The sequence below is a fragment of the Malus domestica genome, chromosome 08, assembly GCF_042453785.1.
Source record: "Malus domestica chromosome 08, GDT2T_hap1".
Lineage (NCBI taxonomy): Eukaryota > Viridiplantae > Streptophyta > Magnoliopsida > Rosales > Rosaceae > Malus > Malus domestica.
Window position 1 is genome coordinate 30452391 of NC_091668.1, and position 19391 is coordinate 30471781.

Here is a 19391-nt window from a genome sequence, read left to right on the forward strand (position 1 = left end):
TCCAGATTATGTACAACCAGTTTCAAAGTTCATAATTTTGATTGCAGCTAGCTCAAAACTCATGCATGATCGAAGATTAGTATTATAGTTGTAGCTAGCTCATGTGTTTCGTTTAATTGACCCATATATTATGTTTGGACGTGAACTTTTAAAAAGCCCAAAGTATTTTAGACCCACTTTTTGAAACTGCATTAGAAGAGCATTTCTGGAACTTAGGCTAAATTTGGGAAGCTTTTGAATGTCGCCTACCAAAAATACATTCCTAGATCCGCCACTAGTAGTGACTAAAAATATTGTTAAATTGTTATGTAATGGCTTGAAAGTGAAACTGTCACAAATACATCAGGCCAATTTAGAACCACCCTAAAACACTTTAGCTACGTTTTCAGCTAATGAATCCACACCTTGCTCATTGGCTGTAGTGACTGCAAATCATAACCTCAACATCTTCTAAAACATATCAAACAACTTCTTCGGAATGTCCAGTTGCAACGGATTCCCCTCGCATCCGAACCAACACTTTGAAAAGGAAATGGAGTGTCTTATGACTATCAAACACATACGGGATTTTTATTGTCCCAATAGGGAAGGGTTGTGAAAAGGAGTTGCTTCGTAATCGGATCAAGTGCTAGAACAATAACAGTACGAACGATAGTAAAAATTACATATTCGCGGCCACTCGCTTGTACAAGTGTGAAGGGAGCCTCGGAGTAGGCACGACTTGCACTGGGGTTGCCATGTATGTGACCATCCCTGGATTTTCTGACAAGTCAATCTCCTCTGGTTTCACCCCTTCGGGCGGAGCCCAACTGAAATGGTGCAACAGATGGCCCAACATGGAGGTAACCAAGTTGATACCAAGTTGAGCTCCGGGACACACTCGCCTGCCTGCTCCAAATGGAAGTAGTCTAAAATCATGGCCTTTCATGTCAACATCTTCCTCTAAGAACCTTTCCGGTCGAAACTCATTTGGGTTTTTCCAGACAGCGGGGTCACGCGCTATAGCCCAAACATTAACATGAACATTCGAACCCTTGGGGATGTCGTAACCACCAATCTTGACATCGGCATTGGCTCGGTGGGGGAGCATTAGTGGTGTTGGAGGGTGCAACCGCAGTGCTTCCTTTGCTACACATTGTAGGTAAGGGAGGTTTGAGAAATCATTTTCTGTCATGACCCGTTCGTGCCCAATAACCCGATCTAGCTCCTCCTGAGCCTTTTGTTGCACCCTCGGGTTCTTAATCAGCTCAGCCATGGCCCATTCAACTGAAATTGCTGTGGTGTCTGTACCGGCAGTCATCATATCCTGAGCAAATCCCTTCATTAGTCTCGAATGTAAGAAAAGAATGCGCCATGATTATCTCAGAGTGATAACAATAGTTCCGTTAACTAATCAAAAGGAAGATGAAAGCATAAAAACAAGCGAAAGAGTGCAAAACATACAAACGAGAGCACAAAATTAATCACCACTTTTTAGCAACAAAGTAGGAAATTAAGAACATATTAATGTATACTTACCCAAAGAAGTCCAATAATAGTGTCCATGCTTAGGTCATACTTGTCCTTCAAGGTAAACAATGCATCCACAAAGTGGCTCTTAGCAACGCCACCCTTGGAGCGTGCCAGAGCGTGTTCGTCCATGATTTCCTTGGTGAGTCTGTCTCTGTTTGCTCCGTGTCGAGCAAACGCCTCTTCGTCAAACGGGCATGCCCAACGCAACCAAGAAATGTGCTCAGCCACCGAGAGCGATCCGCCTATCTTCACTCCGTTGGCGATAAGAGCTCTGAATCTTTTCCCTTGCTCATCAGTTATTTCATCAGAGCTGATGAAACGTTTCCCAAATGCTAGCCTTGTTATGTTGTTGAAAGCCACGTTTCCCAAATACTTCTTCACTACCAAACTTTTCCCATGGTTTTCTGTAATATGGTGAATAAATTGTTAACAACAGTCAGTTAATCAGTACATGGACGAGTTTGCAATTCATTTACCGGAAAGGGAGCCCTTCCTCCTAATCCATATGTTCGGAATCCGGACTGTTGAAATTTCATTTAATGGTTACAAACATGATTCACTTTAAAAGTTATAATAACTTTAACCGTTGAATCAAATTTCAACAGCTCGAATTGAATTAAATTTCAACGGCTTGAATCCTCGAACTTAATGGATTAAGAGGAACGCATCTGCATTTACCAAACATGTTTTTTATTTTATATTTAATTAGTACGATATCATTAATTGGAACTTAAAGAATATATCAAGTCTTGAAAGATGATGTCCCGAATACCGGCGGGAGGGTCCTCAAATCAAACAAGACTAGTACTAACTGACAGGGCAAGTTTTGCTATACAATGATCAATATTACCATTCCATTACTACCAATCTTTCAAAGTTGCGGGAGATTTTTCAATGGTCCGAACACGAGATCGATTGCCACATGTTATTAAACAATTAGAGGAAGACACTTTAAAAAAACTTTCTTCTAATTATGTAATGACATGTGATTTTACTTTGTGTTTTAGACACATTGAAAAATATCACCAATGCTACCAATTTTCACAAAAAAAAAAAAAAAAAGTAAATTTAGGAATGTGCTATCCACATACCTCTTTTTACTTATCACACATCCTTAAATTCTGACCATCGTATCAAATAATTAAAGAATAAAAATTAATAAAAAATATATGAGAAGTTAAAGATGAAGTTTGAATACCACACCCCCACACCCTTAACTTTATAATAGGTTGCATGGTAGTCAAATGGTCTAAAATAAAAAATGAATATTATTTGGATTTACCATTCCATTCACATTTACTTTTCCATATTTTCATAATTTTTGGGTACGGATCTTTCGTGCTATGCCAATTTTTTGTCGACCGGTAGCATGCGTAATTTTGGTGAAAGGACGAGTTGCAAGTGCATTTTCCAAACACGTTTCTATTCTATATTTAATTAGTACGACATCATTGATTGGAACATAAAGAAGATGTCAAGGCAAGATGACGTACTGAGCAAATTTGGAGGGTCCACGAACCAAACAAAACAATCACTAACTGACAGGCCAAGATTTGCTAAGACAAGGATTGTCTACCCTTCTATTTTTCGTGCCCTTCTATGCTCTTTTGTTTATGTGATCACGGTTAAGTTACGTCAACATTTTATATTATTATTTATTTTTGTCTTATTATATTTATAAAAAACAATATAAAATGTTTATGTGGTTTAACCGTGATCACACAAAATAGGAGGGCACGAGAAGTGGGAGGGCAGACAATCCTTGTTTGATTTGCTATACGATGATCAATATTACTGTTCTATTAGGGGAAATGTTATTAGCATTCTAAAAATCTCATTCTACATTTTTTATAAGTGATTTTTCTTTTCAAATATAGAAAGGTTGAAGTGTAGAATGAGATTTTTGAAGTGCCAATAACAATTACCTCTATTAAAACCAATCTTTAAAGTTATGAGAAATTTTTTAATATGTCCATAACACGAAACATAATGTCATATATCATTAAACAATTAAGGAAAGACACTTAAAAAATATTATTTTTCCAATTATATAATGACATGTGATGTTATGATACGCTAAAAAAAATGTCTCAAATACTCCCAATCTTCAAAAAAAAGTAATCATAGGTGGCATAGTAGTCAAAAGTCTTAAAAAAGGAAATATTATTTGAATTTTTCTAAAATTGGCTTAAGAAATGGTTAATACTTGGATCCTCACCGGAAGAACCCAATATACTGACATTGTTAGTGGCTGACATTGTCATGTGTTCTAGTTAAATATAACCACGTGTAATTAACAAAAGCTCTCTAAACCTATAACCAAACAACCAACTATAACCTTGCACCAATAACCAAACAGCCAATTTCTTCTTTACGCCCATGCCCCAGATCTCATCCCGTCCCTCTCATTATGTAATGACGTGATATTATACTCTGCGTTTTAGACACATTGAAAAATATCACCAATGCTATCAATTTTCACAGAAAAAAAAAAGTAAATTTAGGGATATGCTATCTACATACATTTTTTTACTTCTCATACACCTTTAAATTCTGATCGTCATATCGAATAATTAAAGAATATTAAAAGATAAAAATTAATAAGAAGTGTGAAAAGTAAAAAACTGTGTTTGAATACCACACCCCTAAATTTATAATAGGTTGCATTGTAGTCAAATGATCTAAAATAAAAAATGAATATTATTTGGATTCACCATTCCATTCACATCTACTGTTATATATTTTCATAATTTTTGGGTACGTATCTTTCGTGCCATGCTAATTTTTTGTCGACTAGTGGCATGTGTAATTTCGGTGAAGGGACGAGTTGGCAAGTGCATTTACCAAACACGTTTCTATTTTATATTTAATTAGTACGACATCATTGATTGGAACATAAAGAAGATATCAAGTCAAGATGACGTGCTGAACAAATTCGGAGGGTCCACGATCCTGAGGAAAATTCTCTCACCTCATAATTTTTCTTTTTTTATTTGAAAGGATACGATTTAATCATGTTAATATTTTATATTAATTTTTTTTTATAAAACTAGCATATGAGCACACAAAGTATGTGAGAAATATTTTTTTTTTGGTTTTTGAAATAGAAGGAGAGACGAAAAGAGTGATAGAGAATGTGAGAGTGAGAAGTTTTTTTAATTTTTTTTAATTAAAGATATGTTAAGATTTTATGTAGATGAGGTTTTGAAAAAAAATATGTAAAATTTGGTTGTGTGAAATTAAATTTCTGTCTCATATTTCTTATTCATGTTCTGTTTTAATTAGAATGTTAAACTGATAATTTCATAGAATTTTGATTAATAATTAGTATTTTATTAATTAGTGGAGATAATAAGATAAAAACTAATATGTGATAGAAGGAGAGGAAAAGAGATGAGAATTGGAAAAGAGAGAATCATACTACCCACGAACCAAACAAAACAATTACTAACTGACAGACCAAGATTTGCTATACAATGATCAATATTACTGTTCTATTAAAACCAATCTTTTAAAGCTATGTGAGATTTTTTAAAGTGCCCAGAACACGAAACAGAATGTCATACATCATTAAACAATTAAAGAAAGACACTTCAAAAGATACTTTTTTTTCAATTACATGATAACATGTGATGTTATGTTCCGTGCTATGACACACTAAAAAATCTCTCAAATGCTACCAATCTTACAAAAAAGTAATCATAGGTGGCATAGTAGTCAAAAGTCTAAAAAATGAAATATTATTTGAATTTTTCTAAAATTGGCTTTAAGAAATGGCTAATACTTGGATCCTCACGGGGAGAACCCAATATACTGACAATGTTGTGTGGTCCAGTTAAATATAACCACGTGTAATTAACAAAAGCTCTCTAAACCTATAACCAAACAGCCAATTTCTCCTTTACCCCATGCCCCAGATCTCATCCCGTCCCTCTCACCGGTGTGTTTGGTCACGTGTTTAACAGAAGAGTCAGGTGTTTGGTTATAAGAATAGCAGAGTGCTGGGAGAAGCTTCAAAGGACAGGTATTTTAAAATGATTACATAAGAAGTCAGTGAAATTGGATCCTTCATCGTGAGGACCCAAATATTTTCCTTAAAAAATTGGGTTAATACACACTTTTCTATATTTCAGAATGTTTTGGTACGGACCTTTCGTGTTTTTGTCGTCCAGCGGTGCATGTGTAATTTTGGTGGCCCACTCAGAAGAGCAACGTCCACGGCACAACGGTCACGGTGGCGTTCCATCCAAAAACATACAAAGACACGCGGACAAAAGTTTAACACATATTCTTGTAGTCCGGTGCCGCACGGCTTCTTCTCCTGAATCCGGGGTTTATTTATTTGTTGGTTGATTTGCAATTATCTCCAAATTATTATACTAAATATTACTTTTCCTAAGAAGATTATGCTTTCAATTAACTATTTCATAAAAAAATAAAAAGTTAACTGATTCTTAATGAAAAAGAAAGAAATATCTACCAGGTTTGGTGCAGTGGTTGAAGATGGACTCGACCATAGCAGTGACTTCATCTTCTCTAATGGGTCTGAGATCCTCAAGCCTCTTTGCAGAGAAAAGCTCAAGAGTGCACACCTTCCTCACCTTCACGTAGTGGGGCCCATAGTCTGCCCAGATAAGATCCTGACCGTCCCTGCTAAACTTTGCGGTCGATCTGTTCCTGTGCCTGTCAGCCAGTTTCTGGTCATTCTCCTTGAGCACCTCCTTTGCAAGCTCTGTGTTGCTCACTACGACGTTCAGTGTGGATCCAATCCACACTGAGAAGATGGGCCCGTATTTCTCTGCCCACTCGGCGTAGCAGCGGAATCTCACCGGCTGTATCTGGTAGAGGTTACCGACGACGGGCCATGGACGTGGACCGGGTGGGAGCTTGAATCTTAGCCGTTGGTAGAGCTTGTATGCAAGGAAGATGAAGATGATGATTGATGAAATGGGGAGAAGTAGTCCAGAGAGAGCCATGTTGGAGTTGAACCTTGAAAGGAGCTGAGGTATATATAAATATAATCACAGAGATATATGGAGTCATATTGTGTTGTGGAAGTGTGGATCGGATATTTTTGGTGGTGGGTATGTTACCTAACCCTTATGTGTGGCCTACAAGCCAACAACCCTTCCCTCCCATCACTCCCAATTTTGCAAGAACCTATTTATACTAGAGTAATGGTAGGAACATTAAATTTTTATAGATAAAATTTTATAAATTAAATAATATGAAAGTTAATAATTGGATTATTTTGATAAATATGTTCATTCTTATTGGTGACATATTATTTAGTTTGCAAATTTTGTCTCCTTAGCATTACCCTTAAGGAGAGTCCAAGGGCTTTGCCCCACACCAAAAGGAATCTTGGTGGTGGAATGAGGAGATACAAACAAAGGTGAAGGCGAAGAAGGAATGTTGTAAAGCCTTATACAAGGATAGGACCGATGAAAATGGTGAAAGGTATAGAAAAGCGAAGCAAGAGGCGAAGAAAGCTGTGAGAGAAGCTAAGTTAGCGGCTTATGACGATATGTATAAGCGACTAGATACCAAAGAAGGAGAGTTGGATATCTATAAACTAGTTAGAGCAAGGGAAAAGAAGACAAGAGACCTAAACCAAGTAAGGTGCATCAAGGATGAGGATGGAAAAGTTATTGCTACAGAGAACGCGGTTAAAGACAGATGGAGAAGTTATTTTCATAATCTTTTCAATGAAGGACATGAAAGGAGTGCTTCTTTATGGGAGTTGAGTAACTCAGAAGAGTGTAGAAACTACTATTTTTATCGTCGAATCCGGAAGGAAGAAGTGGTTGTAGCTTTGAAGAAGATGAAGCATAGAAAAGCAGTAGGCCCAAACGATATACCAATCGAAGTGTGGAAAGTTTTGGGAGAGACAGGTATAACATGGCTCACTGACCTTTTCAATAAGATTTTGAAAATGAAGAAGATGCCAAATGAGTGGCGAACGAGCACTTTGGTGCCTATTTACAAGAATAAGGGCGACGTACAAAATTGCATGAACTATAGGGGTATTAAGCTAATGAGTCATACAATGAAGCTCTGGGAGAGAGTCATTGAGCATAGATTGAGGCAAGAGACACGGGTTTCGGACAACCAATTCCGGTTCATGTCAGGGCGCTCAACCATGGAGACAATCTATCTCTTACGAAGATTGATGGAAAGATATAGAGATGGGAAAAAGGATTTACACATGGTCTTTATAGATTTGGAAAAAGCGTATGATAGGGTCCCAAAAGACATTCTTTGGAGGATTTTAGAGAAGAAATGAGTACGAGTAGCATATATCCAAGCTATAAAGGATATGTATGACAGAGCAAAGACTGCCGTAAGAACTCATGAATGACAAACCGAAAGCTTTCCTATAACTGTAGGATTACATCAAGGCTCATCCTTAAGTCCTTACCTTTTTGCGTTGGTAATGGATGAGTTAACAGGACATATTCAAGATGATATTCCTTGGTGTATGCTTTTCGCAGACGATATAGTGTTGATAGATGAAACTCAGGAAGGGGTAAATGCAAAGATTAACCTTTGGAGAGAAGTGTTGGAATCTAAAGGTCTTCGCCTAAGCCAATCAAAGACAGAATATATGGAGTGCAAGTTCAGTGCAAATGGAGGCCAAAACGAGTTACGGGTGAGGATTGGAGATCAAGAAATACCAAAGAGCGACCGTTTTCGTTACCTAGGATCTATCTTGCAAAAGAACGGAGAATTAGATGGAGATCTCAACCATAGAATACAAGCTAGATGGATGAAGTGGAAGAGTGCATCCGGCGTATTGTGTGACCGCCGTATGCCACTGAAGCTCAAGGGAAAATTTTATAGGACGGCAATAAGGCCGGCGATGCTGTATGGCACAGAATGTTGGGCGGTGAAGCATCAACACGTACATAAAATGGGTGTAGCGGAGATGAGGATACTTCGTTGGATGTGTGGGCACACGAGAAAGGATAAGATTAGGAATGAGGGTATCCGGGGTAAAGTAAGAGTAGCCAAAGTTGAAGGAAAGATGAGAGAAAATCGGTTACGGTGGTTTGGACATGTGCAAAGAAGGCCTACTGACGCTCAAATTAGAAGATGCGACTATGGGACAGAGGTTCAAGGCCGAAGGGGTAGAGGAAGACCTAGGAAAACTTTGGAAGAGACTATAAGAAAAGACTTAGAGTACTTGGATCTAACGGAAGACATGACACAGGACCGAGCACAATGGCGTTCTAAGATTCATATAGCCGATCCCACTCAGTGACTTGGATTTTCCAAGTCTCCAACCGAGAAGTTTTCCTCACTCGGGAAATTAAGGGAACACTACCTCAACCTACATGCTCCACTCACAAAGCTTCAACATACAAGCTTCAACAAAAGAAAATTCAAAGAACTTAGCGAAGAAGGCTTTGGTGTATTTAACACAATACGTTGAAATGAAGGAAAGCTTATTTATTGATATCCCCGATAAGTTACAAATATGTACATATACATGAGTCAAAATAAACAAACAAGAGGGAGCCTTCATAAAGGTTGCTTAGGAGAAGTCTCAGCAGTCGGTAGAGCCCCAGAAAGAGAAGGCACCGGAGGGGGATCATTCAGAGCCTCAGTACTGGACAGAACCCTAGAAGGAGGAGGCATCAGAGGTTGATCATTTGGAGCTTCATTACGCGGTACAGCCCTAGAAGACGAAGGCAATAAATGCCTTTGGAACAAACCCACAAATCTCTGATGATCAAGTAAAACCTGACCATCAGATTTCTTCATCTGGTCAAGCTTCCTCTTCATGTTTGTAGCATAGTCACGTGCGAGCCGGTGCAACTGTTTATTCTCATGCTTGAGCCCTCTAATCTCCTGTTTGAGACTCATCACTTCAGCTGCCAATGATTCAACTTGGCGGGTTCGAGCAAATAAGCGTTGGGTCATATTAGACACAGAACCTGCGCACTGAACACTGAGAGCCAGAGAATCCTTAACAGCCAACTCATCAGACCGTTTGGAAAGTAGTCTGTTATCTTTGGGAGTGAGAATGTTCCTGGCCACCACCGCAGCGGTCATATCATTCTTCATCACGGAATCCCCAACGGTAAGAGGACCAATAGGGGAGACGAAGGATGGGCGCCATATGTTGTCTGGAGAAGGCGGGGCTGCCTCTTCAACAAGGTTCAAGTCAAAACAACGGTCGGAGGGGCAAGACATTTTCAAAGGTGTTGAAGAGAGAAGAGGTCAGACAAATCAAGATCTTAGAAGTGCAAGAATGGAGCTTCTACTGGTGGAAATTCAAGTGTGCTTTGGAACTTAATGCCAGCCCCTATAAAAATCTGCACTCGACGGAGCTTCAGAAATCGAAGATGCGCCTGCTCAGAAACCGAAGAGGCGTTTGCTTTCTCAAAAGCTGGGCTGCTCAGAGACCACGAGGGTCGATCTCAGAAATCGAAGAGGCGTTTGCTTTCTCAAAAGCTGGGCTGCTCAAAGACCATGAAGGCCGATCTCATAAATCGAAGAGGCGTTTGCTTTCTCAAAAGCTGGGCTGCTCAGAGACCACGAGGGCCGATCTCAGAAATCGAAGAGGCACATACTTTTCCAGCCTTGTCAGCACCTGTCACACGCACACTCAGCTTTGCGGAAATTATGGGCATTCTGTCGAAGATTTCTGGTGAAGTAGAAAGCACATGAATCTTACTGTTCAATCACCCACTTCCCACACGCAACAGTAGCTCATGGGTATCACAGATAACTTTGCCAAAGTTCTCTGACAAAGTTGAGACACGTGAAGCTTGCAGCTCCCACTACATCGCTCTGACCAAGAAGGGTAAAAGAATAGCAAAGAAACAGCACTAACAAAGTTTAGACACATAAATTTTGAAGGTCTAGCTACCATATTATTACCTACAAGGGTAAAGGAACAGTACCACTGCTGGATAATTGGAAAGTCCCTGTGTGTCAACCTCTGTGCTTCGTGGCAAGGTAGACTAGCAAACATGCCCAACCTTTACTCACATTCGAGAAAACACTCCCAACAAGATTGCTTGCTTCAAAATCGAAGAGGCACCGCCCTCCGAATCTCGAGAGCCAGACTCCCAACATGATTACTTTCTCAAAAATCGAAGAGAAGGTAAAAGAACAGTACCACTGCTGGATAATTGGAAAGTCCCTGTGTGTCAACCTCTGTGCTTCGTGGCAAGGTAGACTAGCAAACATGCCCAACCTTTACTCACATTCGAGAAAACACTCCCAACAAGAGTGCTTGCTCCAAAATCGAAGAGACATCGCCCTCCGAATCTCGAGAGCCAGAGTCCCAACATGATTACTTTCTCAAAAATCGAAGAGACACCGCTCTCCGAATCTCGAGAGCCAGACCCCTAACAGGATTGCTTTCTCAAAAATCGAAGAGGCATCGTTCTCTGAATCTCGAAAGCCAGATCCCCGACAGGATTACTTGTTCGAAAACCGAAGAGTCGCCACTTTCCCAACTTCAAGAGCCGGATCTCCTTGGATAAAGCTTATCTGTAATCTTCACATGCAACATTAGCTTTCCAGATACCACAGACCATTTTTTCAAAGTGCTCTGACAGAGTTAAAACATGTGAAGCTGGCAGCTCCCACTACCGTGCTATGACCAAGTAGGGTAAAGGAATAACATTACTACTTGTTGTTAGGGAGACTCCTATATATGTCGACCTCCATCCCCAACGGACAGGCAGACCTGCAAAAATGCTCAACCCTTCCTCATATCTGAGAGGGCACTCCCAACTAAGCCTTTCGAAATATTCAGCTTTCTTTCCCCCCGATAATACCTCTGCAAACAAGCTATACTAGAGCAAGAATATCTCATATCATCAGGGTTAAAAGCAAAAGTATCCCATATCATGCTTTTTCCCTGTCTTTTCCTTTGGCCTTGTTCTTACCTGCAAGACAAGGAGAAAGAGAGCAATCAGTCAGCACTTGGAATCAAGCTTCCAGCCAGGAACTGACTGCTTGGAACCCCTTACCTGATTACTTACCTGACATTGCTCTCGAGTACTCATCTTCAACATCTTATGCTTCTAGGGAAGATACCACATTTGCCTGAGGAACAGATAGGGCAAGTGAGAAGGATACAAGGAAGCATGTGGAGACAAGCGTAACAGCACACGTGCCGATACATCCACTACTCTGTCAAAAGCAAAAGTATCCCATATCAGCAGGGTCGAACGTACTCTAGATTTGATGGACTTGTTTTGACCTTCAAATTCTTCAGTCGGCCTTATACTCTGGAGGAAACCAGAAAACCCTTCAGCCCAGTTCAAGAATAAGCCTGTGGAAAATTACTTCTTCAAAAGAAAAAGTATCCCATATCATCTCTTCTCATTTTTCTTCTCTTTATCCTTCATGTTGCCTGCAATATAGGGAGAATGTGAACAATCAGCCGGAGCTCTGATTGCTTACCTTGTCTGTCACCTCTTTCAGCAGATCCCCTAGCTCGGCGACTTGGGGGACTCCTACTACATGGTTTGTATCGCGCTTGACCAAGCCTGAAACTACAAGTAAGCTTCAAGTGAAATTGATACATTACCTTGTGCATCTCCACCAGTTAAAGATACCACCCCTGGATGGAGGAAGAGTACTTCCAGAGAAGATGCCACATCTACCTATGAGACAGATAAGGCAAGTCAAGACGATACCACACTCCAGTACTTAGAAGTTTCGTGATTACGAGATCATTCTCCCACAATATTTCCTAATGTCATTTGTACTAAATCATTCACTTGTACTCACTAAAGGAGAGCTTGAACCTATGTACTTGTGTAAACCCTTCACAATTAATGAGAACTCCTCTATTCCGTGGACGTAGCCAATCTGGGTGAACCACGTACATCTTGTCTTTGCTTTCCTATCTCTATCCATTTATATACTTATCCACACTAATGACCGGAGCAATCTAGTGAAGATCACAAAAAGCGACCGTTTTCCCTACCTATGATCTATCTTGCAAGAGAACGGAGAATTAGATGGAGATCTCAACCATAGAATACAAGCTGGATGGATGAAGTGTAAGAGTGCATCCGGCGTGTTGTGTGACCGTCGTAGGCCACTGAAGCTCAAGGAAAAATTTTATAGGACGGCAATAAGGCCAACGATGTTGTATGGCACAGAATGTTGGGCGGTGAAACATCAACACGTACACAAAATGGGTGTAGCGGAGATGAGGATGCTTCGTGGGATGTGTGGGCACACGAGAAAGGATAAGATTGGGAATGAGTATATCCGAGGTAAAGTAGGAGTAGTCGAAATTGAAGGAAAGATGAGAGAAAATCGGTTCCGGTGGTTTGGACATGTGCAAAGAAGGCCTACTGACGCTCCGGTTCGAAGATGTGACTACGGGACAGAGGTTCAGGGCCGAAGGGGTAGAGGAAGACCTAGGAAAACTTTGGAAGAGACCCTAAGAAAAGACTTAGAGTACTTGGATCTAACAGAGGACATGACACAAAACCGAGCGCAATGGCGTTCTAGGATTCATAGGCTGGCCCCACTTAGTGGGAAAAGGCTTTGTTGTTGTTGTTGTTGTTGTTGTAGCATTACCCTTAATATTAAGAGAATGCTATTAATCTTCTCATGCTATCTTCTTGGTTTTGGTTCTCATTTTTCAGTGTTGCTAAATAATTAAAAAAAATCTATTTTCTAAATAGAAACTTAGACTCTAATTATTAATGTCTTATACAAGATTATAACTTTAGGAGTGTGTTATCCACACACTTCTTTTCTTCATATACACGATCTTTAACTTGCGGCCGTTGAATCAACTGATTTAATGAAAATTAACAGACAGAAATTAATAAAGAGTGTAAAAAGTATAAAGGGATGTGTGTGAATAATACACCCCAAATTACCAATTTTGCAAGAATATATTAATTAATAGTTAGATAATGCTAGCAATCTTATCATGCTATCTTCTCTGTTTTAGTTCTTGGAACCGAATCCCCTTTGGATCCAATAAAACTGAGCATGCTGAGCAGGCGATCCGAGCCGTTGAAATTTGATCCAACGACTACAAATAGGGAGGCCTTCTAAAAGTTATAATAATTGTAGCCGTTGAATCAAATTTCAACGGCCCAGATCGTCTACTCAGCAGGTTCAGTATATATGGATTTGGAGGGGATCCGGTTCCTTAGTTCTTAGAGTGTTGCTTAATGACAAAAATACATCTATTTTTTAAATAGAAAATTAGACTCTAATTCTCAAAGAAGATGAAACTTAGATTAATGTCTGTTTCAAGATTAAAACTTAAGAGACCATTTATTTAAACTAAATTTTGTAGATCATATGACATGATTGTTGATAATTAAATTATTATTTATGTGTTAATTAACTTGCTTATTTACTATTAATAACACATCACATAATTTGCAAATTGACTCTGAAAATTAATCTATCTAGAATTATCTGAACTTTATTTAAGTCTCTTGAGTATTAAATGATATTGTATGTATTTTATGTATCCGAAAGATTAATATTTATGGAAATATTGCAGGATTTTAATACTCTTTCCCGTAGATAAACTCGCATTAAATGTTGACATTTTGCATAAATAATTTATGATAAGTAATTTATATAAGAAAATATTTACGCACTGACTTGTCGTTATAGTTAGGTATACCCAGGGTTTGATCGAGATCTCAAGTGACAAGCTCTCTATAACATGGGATATTTTTTCAAATAAACACTTTAAAGATGTAACATGTTTTAATTTATTATGAGTGTAATTTCATACCCAAAATGTGAAATTAATGGCGGATTTAAGATAAAAATAATAAACTCTTTACAAAACAAAACCTAAACAAAATAACAAAAAAAGAAGACTTGGATAACGTAATATAGGAGTGGGAGATGGAGGAATGAGGGATGAAGCCGAAATGGAGGCTGGAGGGAGTTTGATATGCTATTGCCCATTGTTGTCGCAATATTGAGCATTTGCAACTTTATGTTTCGTTTGTATAAGTTTATTTTACGTTGTCGGTCACAAGTCGAACAAAAGAAAAGGAGGATGGCATTAAGTAGTCGACAACCCACACTCCAACTTCATATCAAATCCGTATGATGAACTTTCGCATTTAAACATTTTATTGCCAGCAAAGACAATTCATATTCCAATACTAAGTACTACAGGAAAGCAAAGACAATTCTCTTCTCTTTGAATAGTCTAAGGTACGGTTTATGGTCATGTACCCCAATTAATTTGACTAGTCAATACATGCTGAAGTTTAACATTAGAGTTACTTATGCTAGTGTCGCTTCTGCAGCACTCTCCCGACATATCTTCTGATTATGCACGACCAATATCTAAGTTCATAGTTTTGATTGTAGCAAGCTCAGAACTCATGCATGATCCAAGATTCGTTTTATGAGCTTCTTTTCTATCGACATGTTCGGCTTAGGCCTAGTGCTAGCTGGACGATCCTCTGGGGCCCAAAAAAATCAGGGGCACAAAATTATTTTAGGTATTATATTCATATATAATTTCATAAGAGTATAAATTTATAAAATTTGGTTAAATGACCAATATTCCGAATCTTGAGAGCTTGCTTCTTAGAAGTTGTACAAATTCAGTGGAGATTCACATATAATGTTTCAGTCTATCTAGCTGCGGAAAAGTGAAAAAGATTTCAGAATTTTGTGGTTAACCTTGTTATTATAAGTCATTCGTTGTAACTCCAAATTACAATCTTTTGCACCTACCCATTCATATCGATAAGTACTATCCAAATACATAAGGAAAATTAGAAAAATACATATACATCAAATATGTTCTCGAAATTTTTCGTTTGGTTCATTAAGGGCATTTTCATCCTTTTACTTAAATAAATTTATGATTCGCAAATATAAACACATTGATAATAATAATACGAAATACGTAATTTTAAATATTGAAATCTGGGGACAGGATTTCACATATAGTGTGCTTAGTATTGGTATCAAAATCGCCCGAAGGCCCTACATCACCCAACCAAAGCCATATATAAATATCTTCCGGCTGAAACTACCTACAAACGCCCGGTCGAAGCCATATATAAGTATCTTTCGGCCTAAGCCACCAACCAAACTACCGACTGAAGCCATATATAAGTATCTTCCGGCCGAAGCCACTAACCAAACGCCCGACTGAAGCCATAGAAGTACCATCCGCCCGTAGGCACATAGTATGACTAACCACTAGGTAAGCCCAGAAAATCATGAACATAATCTTTCCAAAATATATTTCATCGGAGCTCAATAGCTCAAACATTATATCATAAATCATAGGAGCGTTCTAGCTCAAATCATCATCATAAACCAAATTCATAACTGTGTAAATTCGATAAAGCATGATATTTCATAAAGCGTAAATCCAATTTACTCATAAACGTTTCATAAAACGTATCCATAAAATCATGCTTTCATGTATGCATTTTTAATAGTAAGATCATGCATTTTGGAAGGGGTCTACTCACTGATACTCTGTTGCCGAAGAGCCGTTTGAACTAGGGAGGACGAAAGCGCCACTAACAAATGCACATAAGCACATAAAGAGACTAATTAATAAAACTCTACTTAAACGATTGAATTTGAGAAAACGGACGTTGGAATCGAATTAAGGACGTCGAAATTAGAATAGGAAGGGTTTCGGCTGAAACCCAAGAAAGTCAACCAAAAGTCAACGGTCAAAAGTCTAAGGACCGGCCTCGTCTATTGACCTAGAATGTTATGTTTGGGAAACGGAAATTCAAAAGCTCAAAGCATTTTAAACTCGATTTTTGAAAATGCATTAGAAGAGCATTTCTGGAACTTGGGCTAAATTTGGGAAGCTTTTGAACATCGCCAACCCAAAAATAAAATTTTGAATCCACCGTTGGTAGTAACTAACAACATTATAAAAACACTTAGAAAAGGAAATGGAAGTGTCTTTATGACTATCATGACACATACGGGATTTTTATTGTCCCAAAATAGGGAGGGGTAGCGAAAAGAAATTGCTTCGTAACCAGGATCAAGTGCTAGAACAATAACAATACGAACGATAATAAAAATTATATATTCGCGGCCACACGCTTGTACAAGTGTGAAGGGATCCTCGGAGTAGGCACTACATGTACCGGGGTAGCCATGTAAGTGACTATCCCTGGATTTTCCGACAAGTCAATCTCCTCTGGTTTCACCCCTTCAGGAGGAGCCCAACTGAAATGGTGCAACAGATGACCCAACATGGAGGCAACCAAGTTGATACCAAGTTGAGCTCCGGGACATACTCGCCTGCCTGCTCCAAATGGAAGTAGTCTAAAATCATGGCCTTTCATGTCAACATCTTCCTCTAGGAACCTTTCAGGTCGAAATTCATTTGGGTTTTTCCAGACAGCGGGATCACGCGCTATAGCCCAAACATTAACATGAACAGTCGAACCCTTGGGGATGTCGTAGCCACCAATCTTGACATCGGCATTGGCTCGGTGGGGGAGCATTAGTGGTGTTGGAGGGTGCAACCGCAGTGCTTCCTTTGCTACACATTGTAGGTAAGGGAGGTTTGAGAAATCATTTTCTGTCATGACCCGTTCGTGCCCAATAACCCGATCTAGCTCCTCTTGAGCCTTCTGTTGCACCCTTGGGTTCTTAATCAGCTCCGCCATGGCCCATTCAACTGAAATTGCTGTGGTGTCTGTACCGGCAGCCATCATATCCTGACCAAATCGCTTCATTAGTTTCGAATGTAAAGGAAGAATGCGCAATAACTATATCAGAGTGATAATAATAGTTTCGTTAACTAATCAAAAGGAAAAAGGATAAAAACAAGCGAACGATCGAGTGCAAACATACAAACGTGAGTGAGACTTAATCGCCACTTTTTAGCAACAAAATAGGAAATTAAGAACGTATCAATGTGTACTTACCCAAAGAAGTCCAATAACAGTGTCCATACTAAGGTCATACTTGTCCTTCAAGGTAAACAATGCATCCACAAAGTGGCTCTTGGCAACGCCGCCCTTGGAGCGTGCCAGAGTGTGTTCGTCCATGATTTCCTTGGTGAGTTTGTCTCTGTTTGCTCCGTGTCTAGCAAACGCCTCTTCGTCAAACGGGCATGCCCAACGCAACCAAGAAATGTGCTCAGCCACCGAGAGCGATCCACTTATTTTCACCCCGTTGGCCATAAGAGCTCTGAATCGTTTCCCTTGCTCATCAGTTATTTCATCAGAGATGATGAAACGTTTCCCAAATGCTAGCCTTGTTATGTTGTTGAAAGCCACGTTTCCCAAATACTTCTTCACTGCCAAACTTTTCCCATGGTTTTCTGTAATATGGTGAATAAATTGTTGACAACAATCAGTTACTTGGTACAAGGACGAGTTTGCAAGCGCATTTACCAAACATGTTTTTTATTTTATATTTAATAAGTACGATATCATTAATTGGAACTTACAGAAGATATCAAGTCTTGAAAGATGATGTCCCGAATAACGTCGGGAGGGTCCTCAAATCAGACAAGACAAGTACTAACTGACAGGCCAAGATTTGCTATAGAATGATCAATATTACCATTCCATCACTACCAACCTTTCAAAGTCGCGCAAGATTTTTCAATGGCCGAATACGAGACCGAATGTCACATCTCATTAAACAATTAGAGGGTGACATTTTAAAAAAACTTTCCTCCAATTGTGTAATGACATGTAATGTTTTGTTCTGTATTTTAGACATATCAAACAATCTTTTTAATGGTACCATTCTTCACACACAAAAAAAAAAGTAAATTTGGGGACGTGCTATCCACATACTTCTTTTTACTTCTCACATATTCTTAAATTCTGACAGAGTATCAAATAAATTAAAAAATATTAAAAAATTAAAAATTAATAAGAATATATGAGAAATATAAAAATATCACACCCCTAAATTTATAATAGGTTGCATAGTGGTCATATGGTCTAAAATATTACTTTTCCTAAGAAGATTATGCTTTCAATTAACTATTTCATAAAAAAAATAAAAAGTTAACTGATTCTTATTGAAGAAGAAAGAAATATCTACCAGGTTTGGTGCAGTGGTTGAAGATGGACTCGACCATAGCAGTGACCTCATCTTCTCTAATGGGTCTGAGATCCTCAAGCCTCTTTGCAGAGAAAAGCTCAAGAGTGCACGCCTTCCTCACCTTCACGTAGTGGGGCCCATAGTCAGCCCAGATAAGATCCTGACCGTCCCTGCTAAACCTTGCGGTCGATCTGTTCCTGTGCCTGTCAGCCAGTTTCTGGTCATTCTCCTTGAGCACCTCCTTTGCAACCTCTGTGTTGCTCACTACGACGTTCAGTGTGGATCCAATCCACACTGAGAAGATGGGCCCGTATTTCTCTGCCCACTCGGCGTAGCAGCGGAACCTCACCGGCTTTATCTGGTAGAGGTTTCCGACGACGGGCCATGGACGTGGACCAGGTGGGAGCTTGAATCTGGGCCGTTGGTAGAGCTTGTATGCAAGGAAGATGAAGATGATTGATGAAATGGGGAGAAGTAGTCCAGAGAGAGCCATGTTGGAGTTGAACCTTGAAAGGAGCTGAGGTATATATACATATATAATATGTATGTATATATAAATATAATTACAGGGATATATGGAGTCATATTGTGTTGTGGAAGTGTGGATCGGATATTTTAGGTGGTGGGTAAGGTATGGTCCCTAACAGTTATGTGTGGCCTACAAGCCAACAACCCTTCCCTCCCATCACTCCCACCTAGGAAAATTAAATTTATAGATAAAATTTTATAAATTAAATAATATGAAAATTAATAATTGAATTATTATTTAAGCGTTGATAAATGAATTCATTCTTATTAGTGAAATATTATTTAGTTTGCAAATTTTGTCTCTTTAGCATTACCCT

The 19391-nt window shown here is 39.0% G+C and overlaps 2 protein-coding genes and 2 long non-coding RNA genes across 4 annotated transcripts; 1 reads left to right on the plus strand and 3 right to left on the minus strand.

The window, feature by feature from the left end:
- Nucleotides 1–542: 542 nt before the first annotated feature.
- Nucleotides 543–6663, minus strand: LOC103441965 (cytochrome P450 98A2-like). Its single transcript, XM_008380681.4, has 3 exons — nt 5993–6663; nt 1519–1916; nt 543–1306 (listed from the first exon to the last, which is right to left on the minus strand). Exons 1-3 carry the CDS (start codon nt 6486–6488, stop codon nt 662–664), a joined length of 1539 nt encoding a protein of 512 aa, XP_008378903.3. The 5' UTR covers nt 6489–6663; the 3' UTR covers nt 543–661.
- Nucleotides 3661–5986, minus strand: LOC139198220 (uncharacterized). Its single transcript, XR_011583527.1, has 2 exons — nt 5663–5986; nt 3661–3945 (listed from the first exon to the last, which is right to left on the minus strand). It is a non-coding gene; the product is annotated as an uncharacterized lncRNA (long non-coding RNA).
- On the plus strand, nt 5360–6493 carry LOC139198221 (uncharacterized). Its single transcript, XR_011583528.1, has 2 exons — nt 5360–5536; nt 5646–6493. It is a non-coding gene; the product is annotated as an uncharacterized lncRNA (long non-coding RNA).
- Nucleotides 6664–16418: 9755 nt separating the features above from the next.
- Nucleotides 16419–19153, minus strand: LOC103428961 (cytochrome P450 98A2-like). The gene is made up of 3 exons (XM_008367097.4): nt 18547–19153; nt 17412–17809; nt 16419–17201 (listed from the first exon to the last, which is right to left on the minus strand). Exons 1-3 carry the CDS (start codon nt 19037–19039, stop codon nt 16557–16559), a joined length of 1536 nt encoding a protein of 511 aa, XP_008365319.3. The 5' UTR covers nt 19040–19153; the 3' UTR covers nt 16419–16556.
- Between the last annotated feature and the right edge of the window lie 238 nt (nt 19154–19391).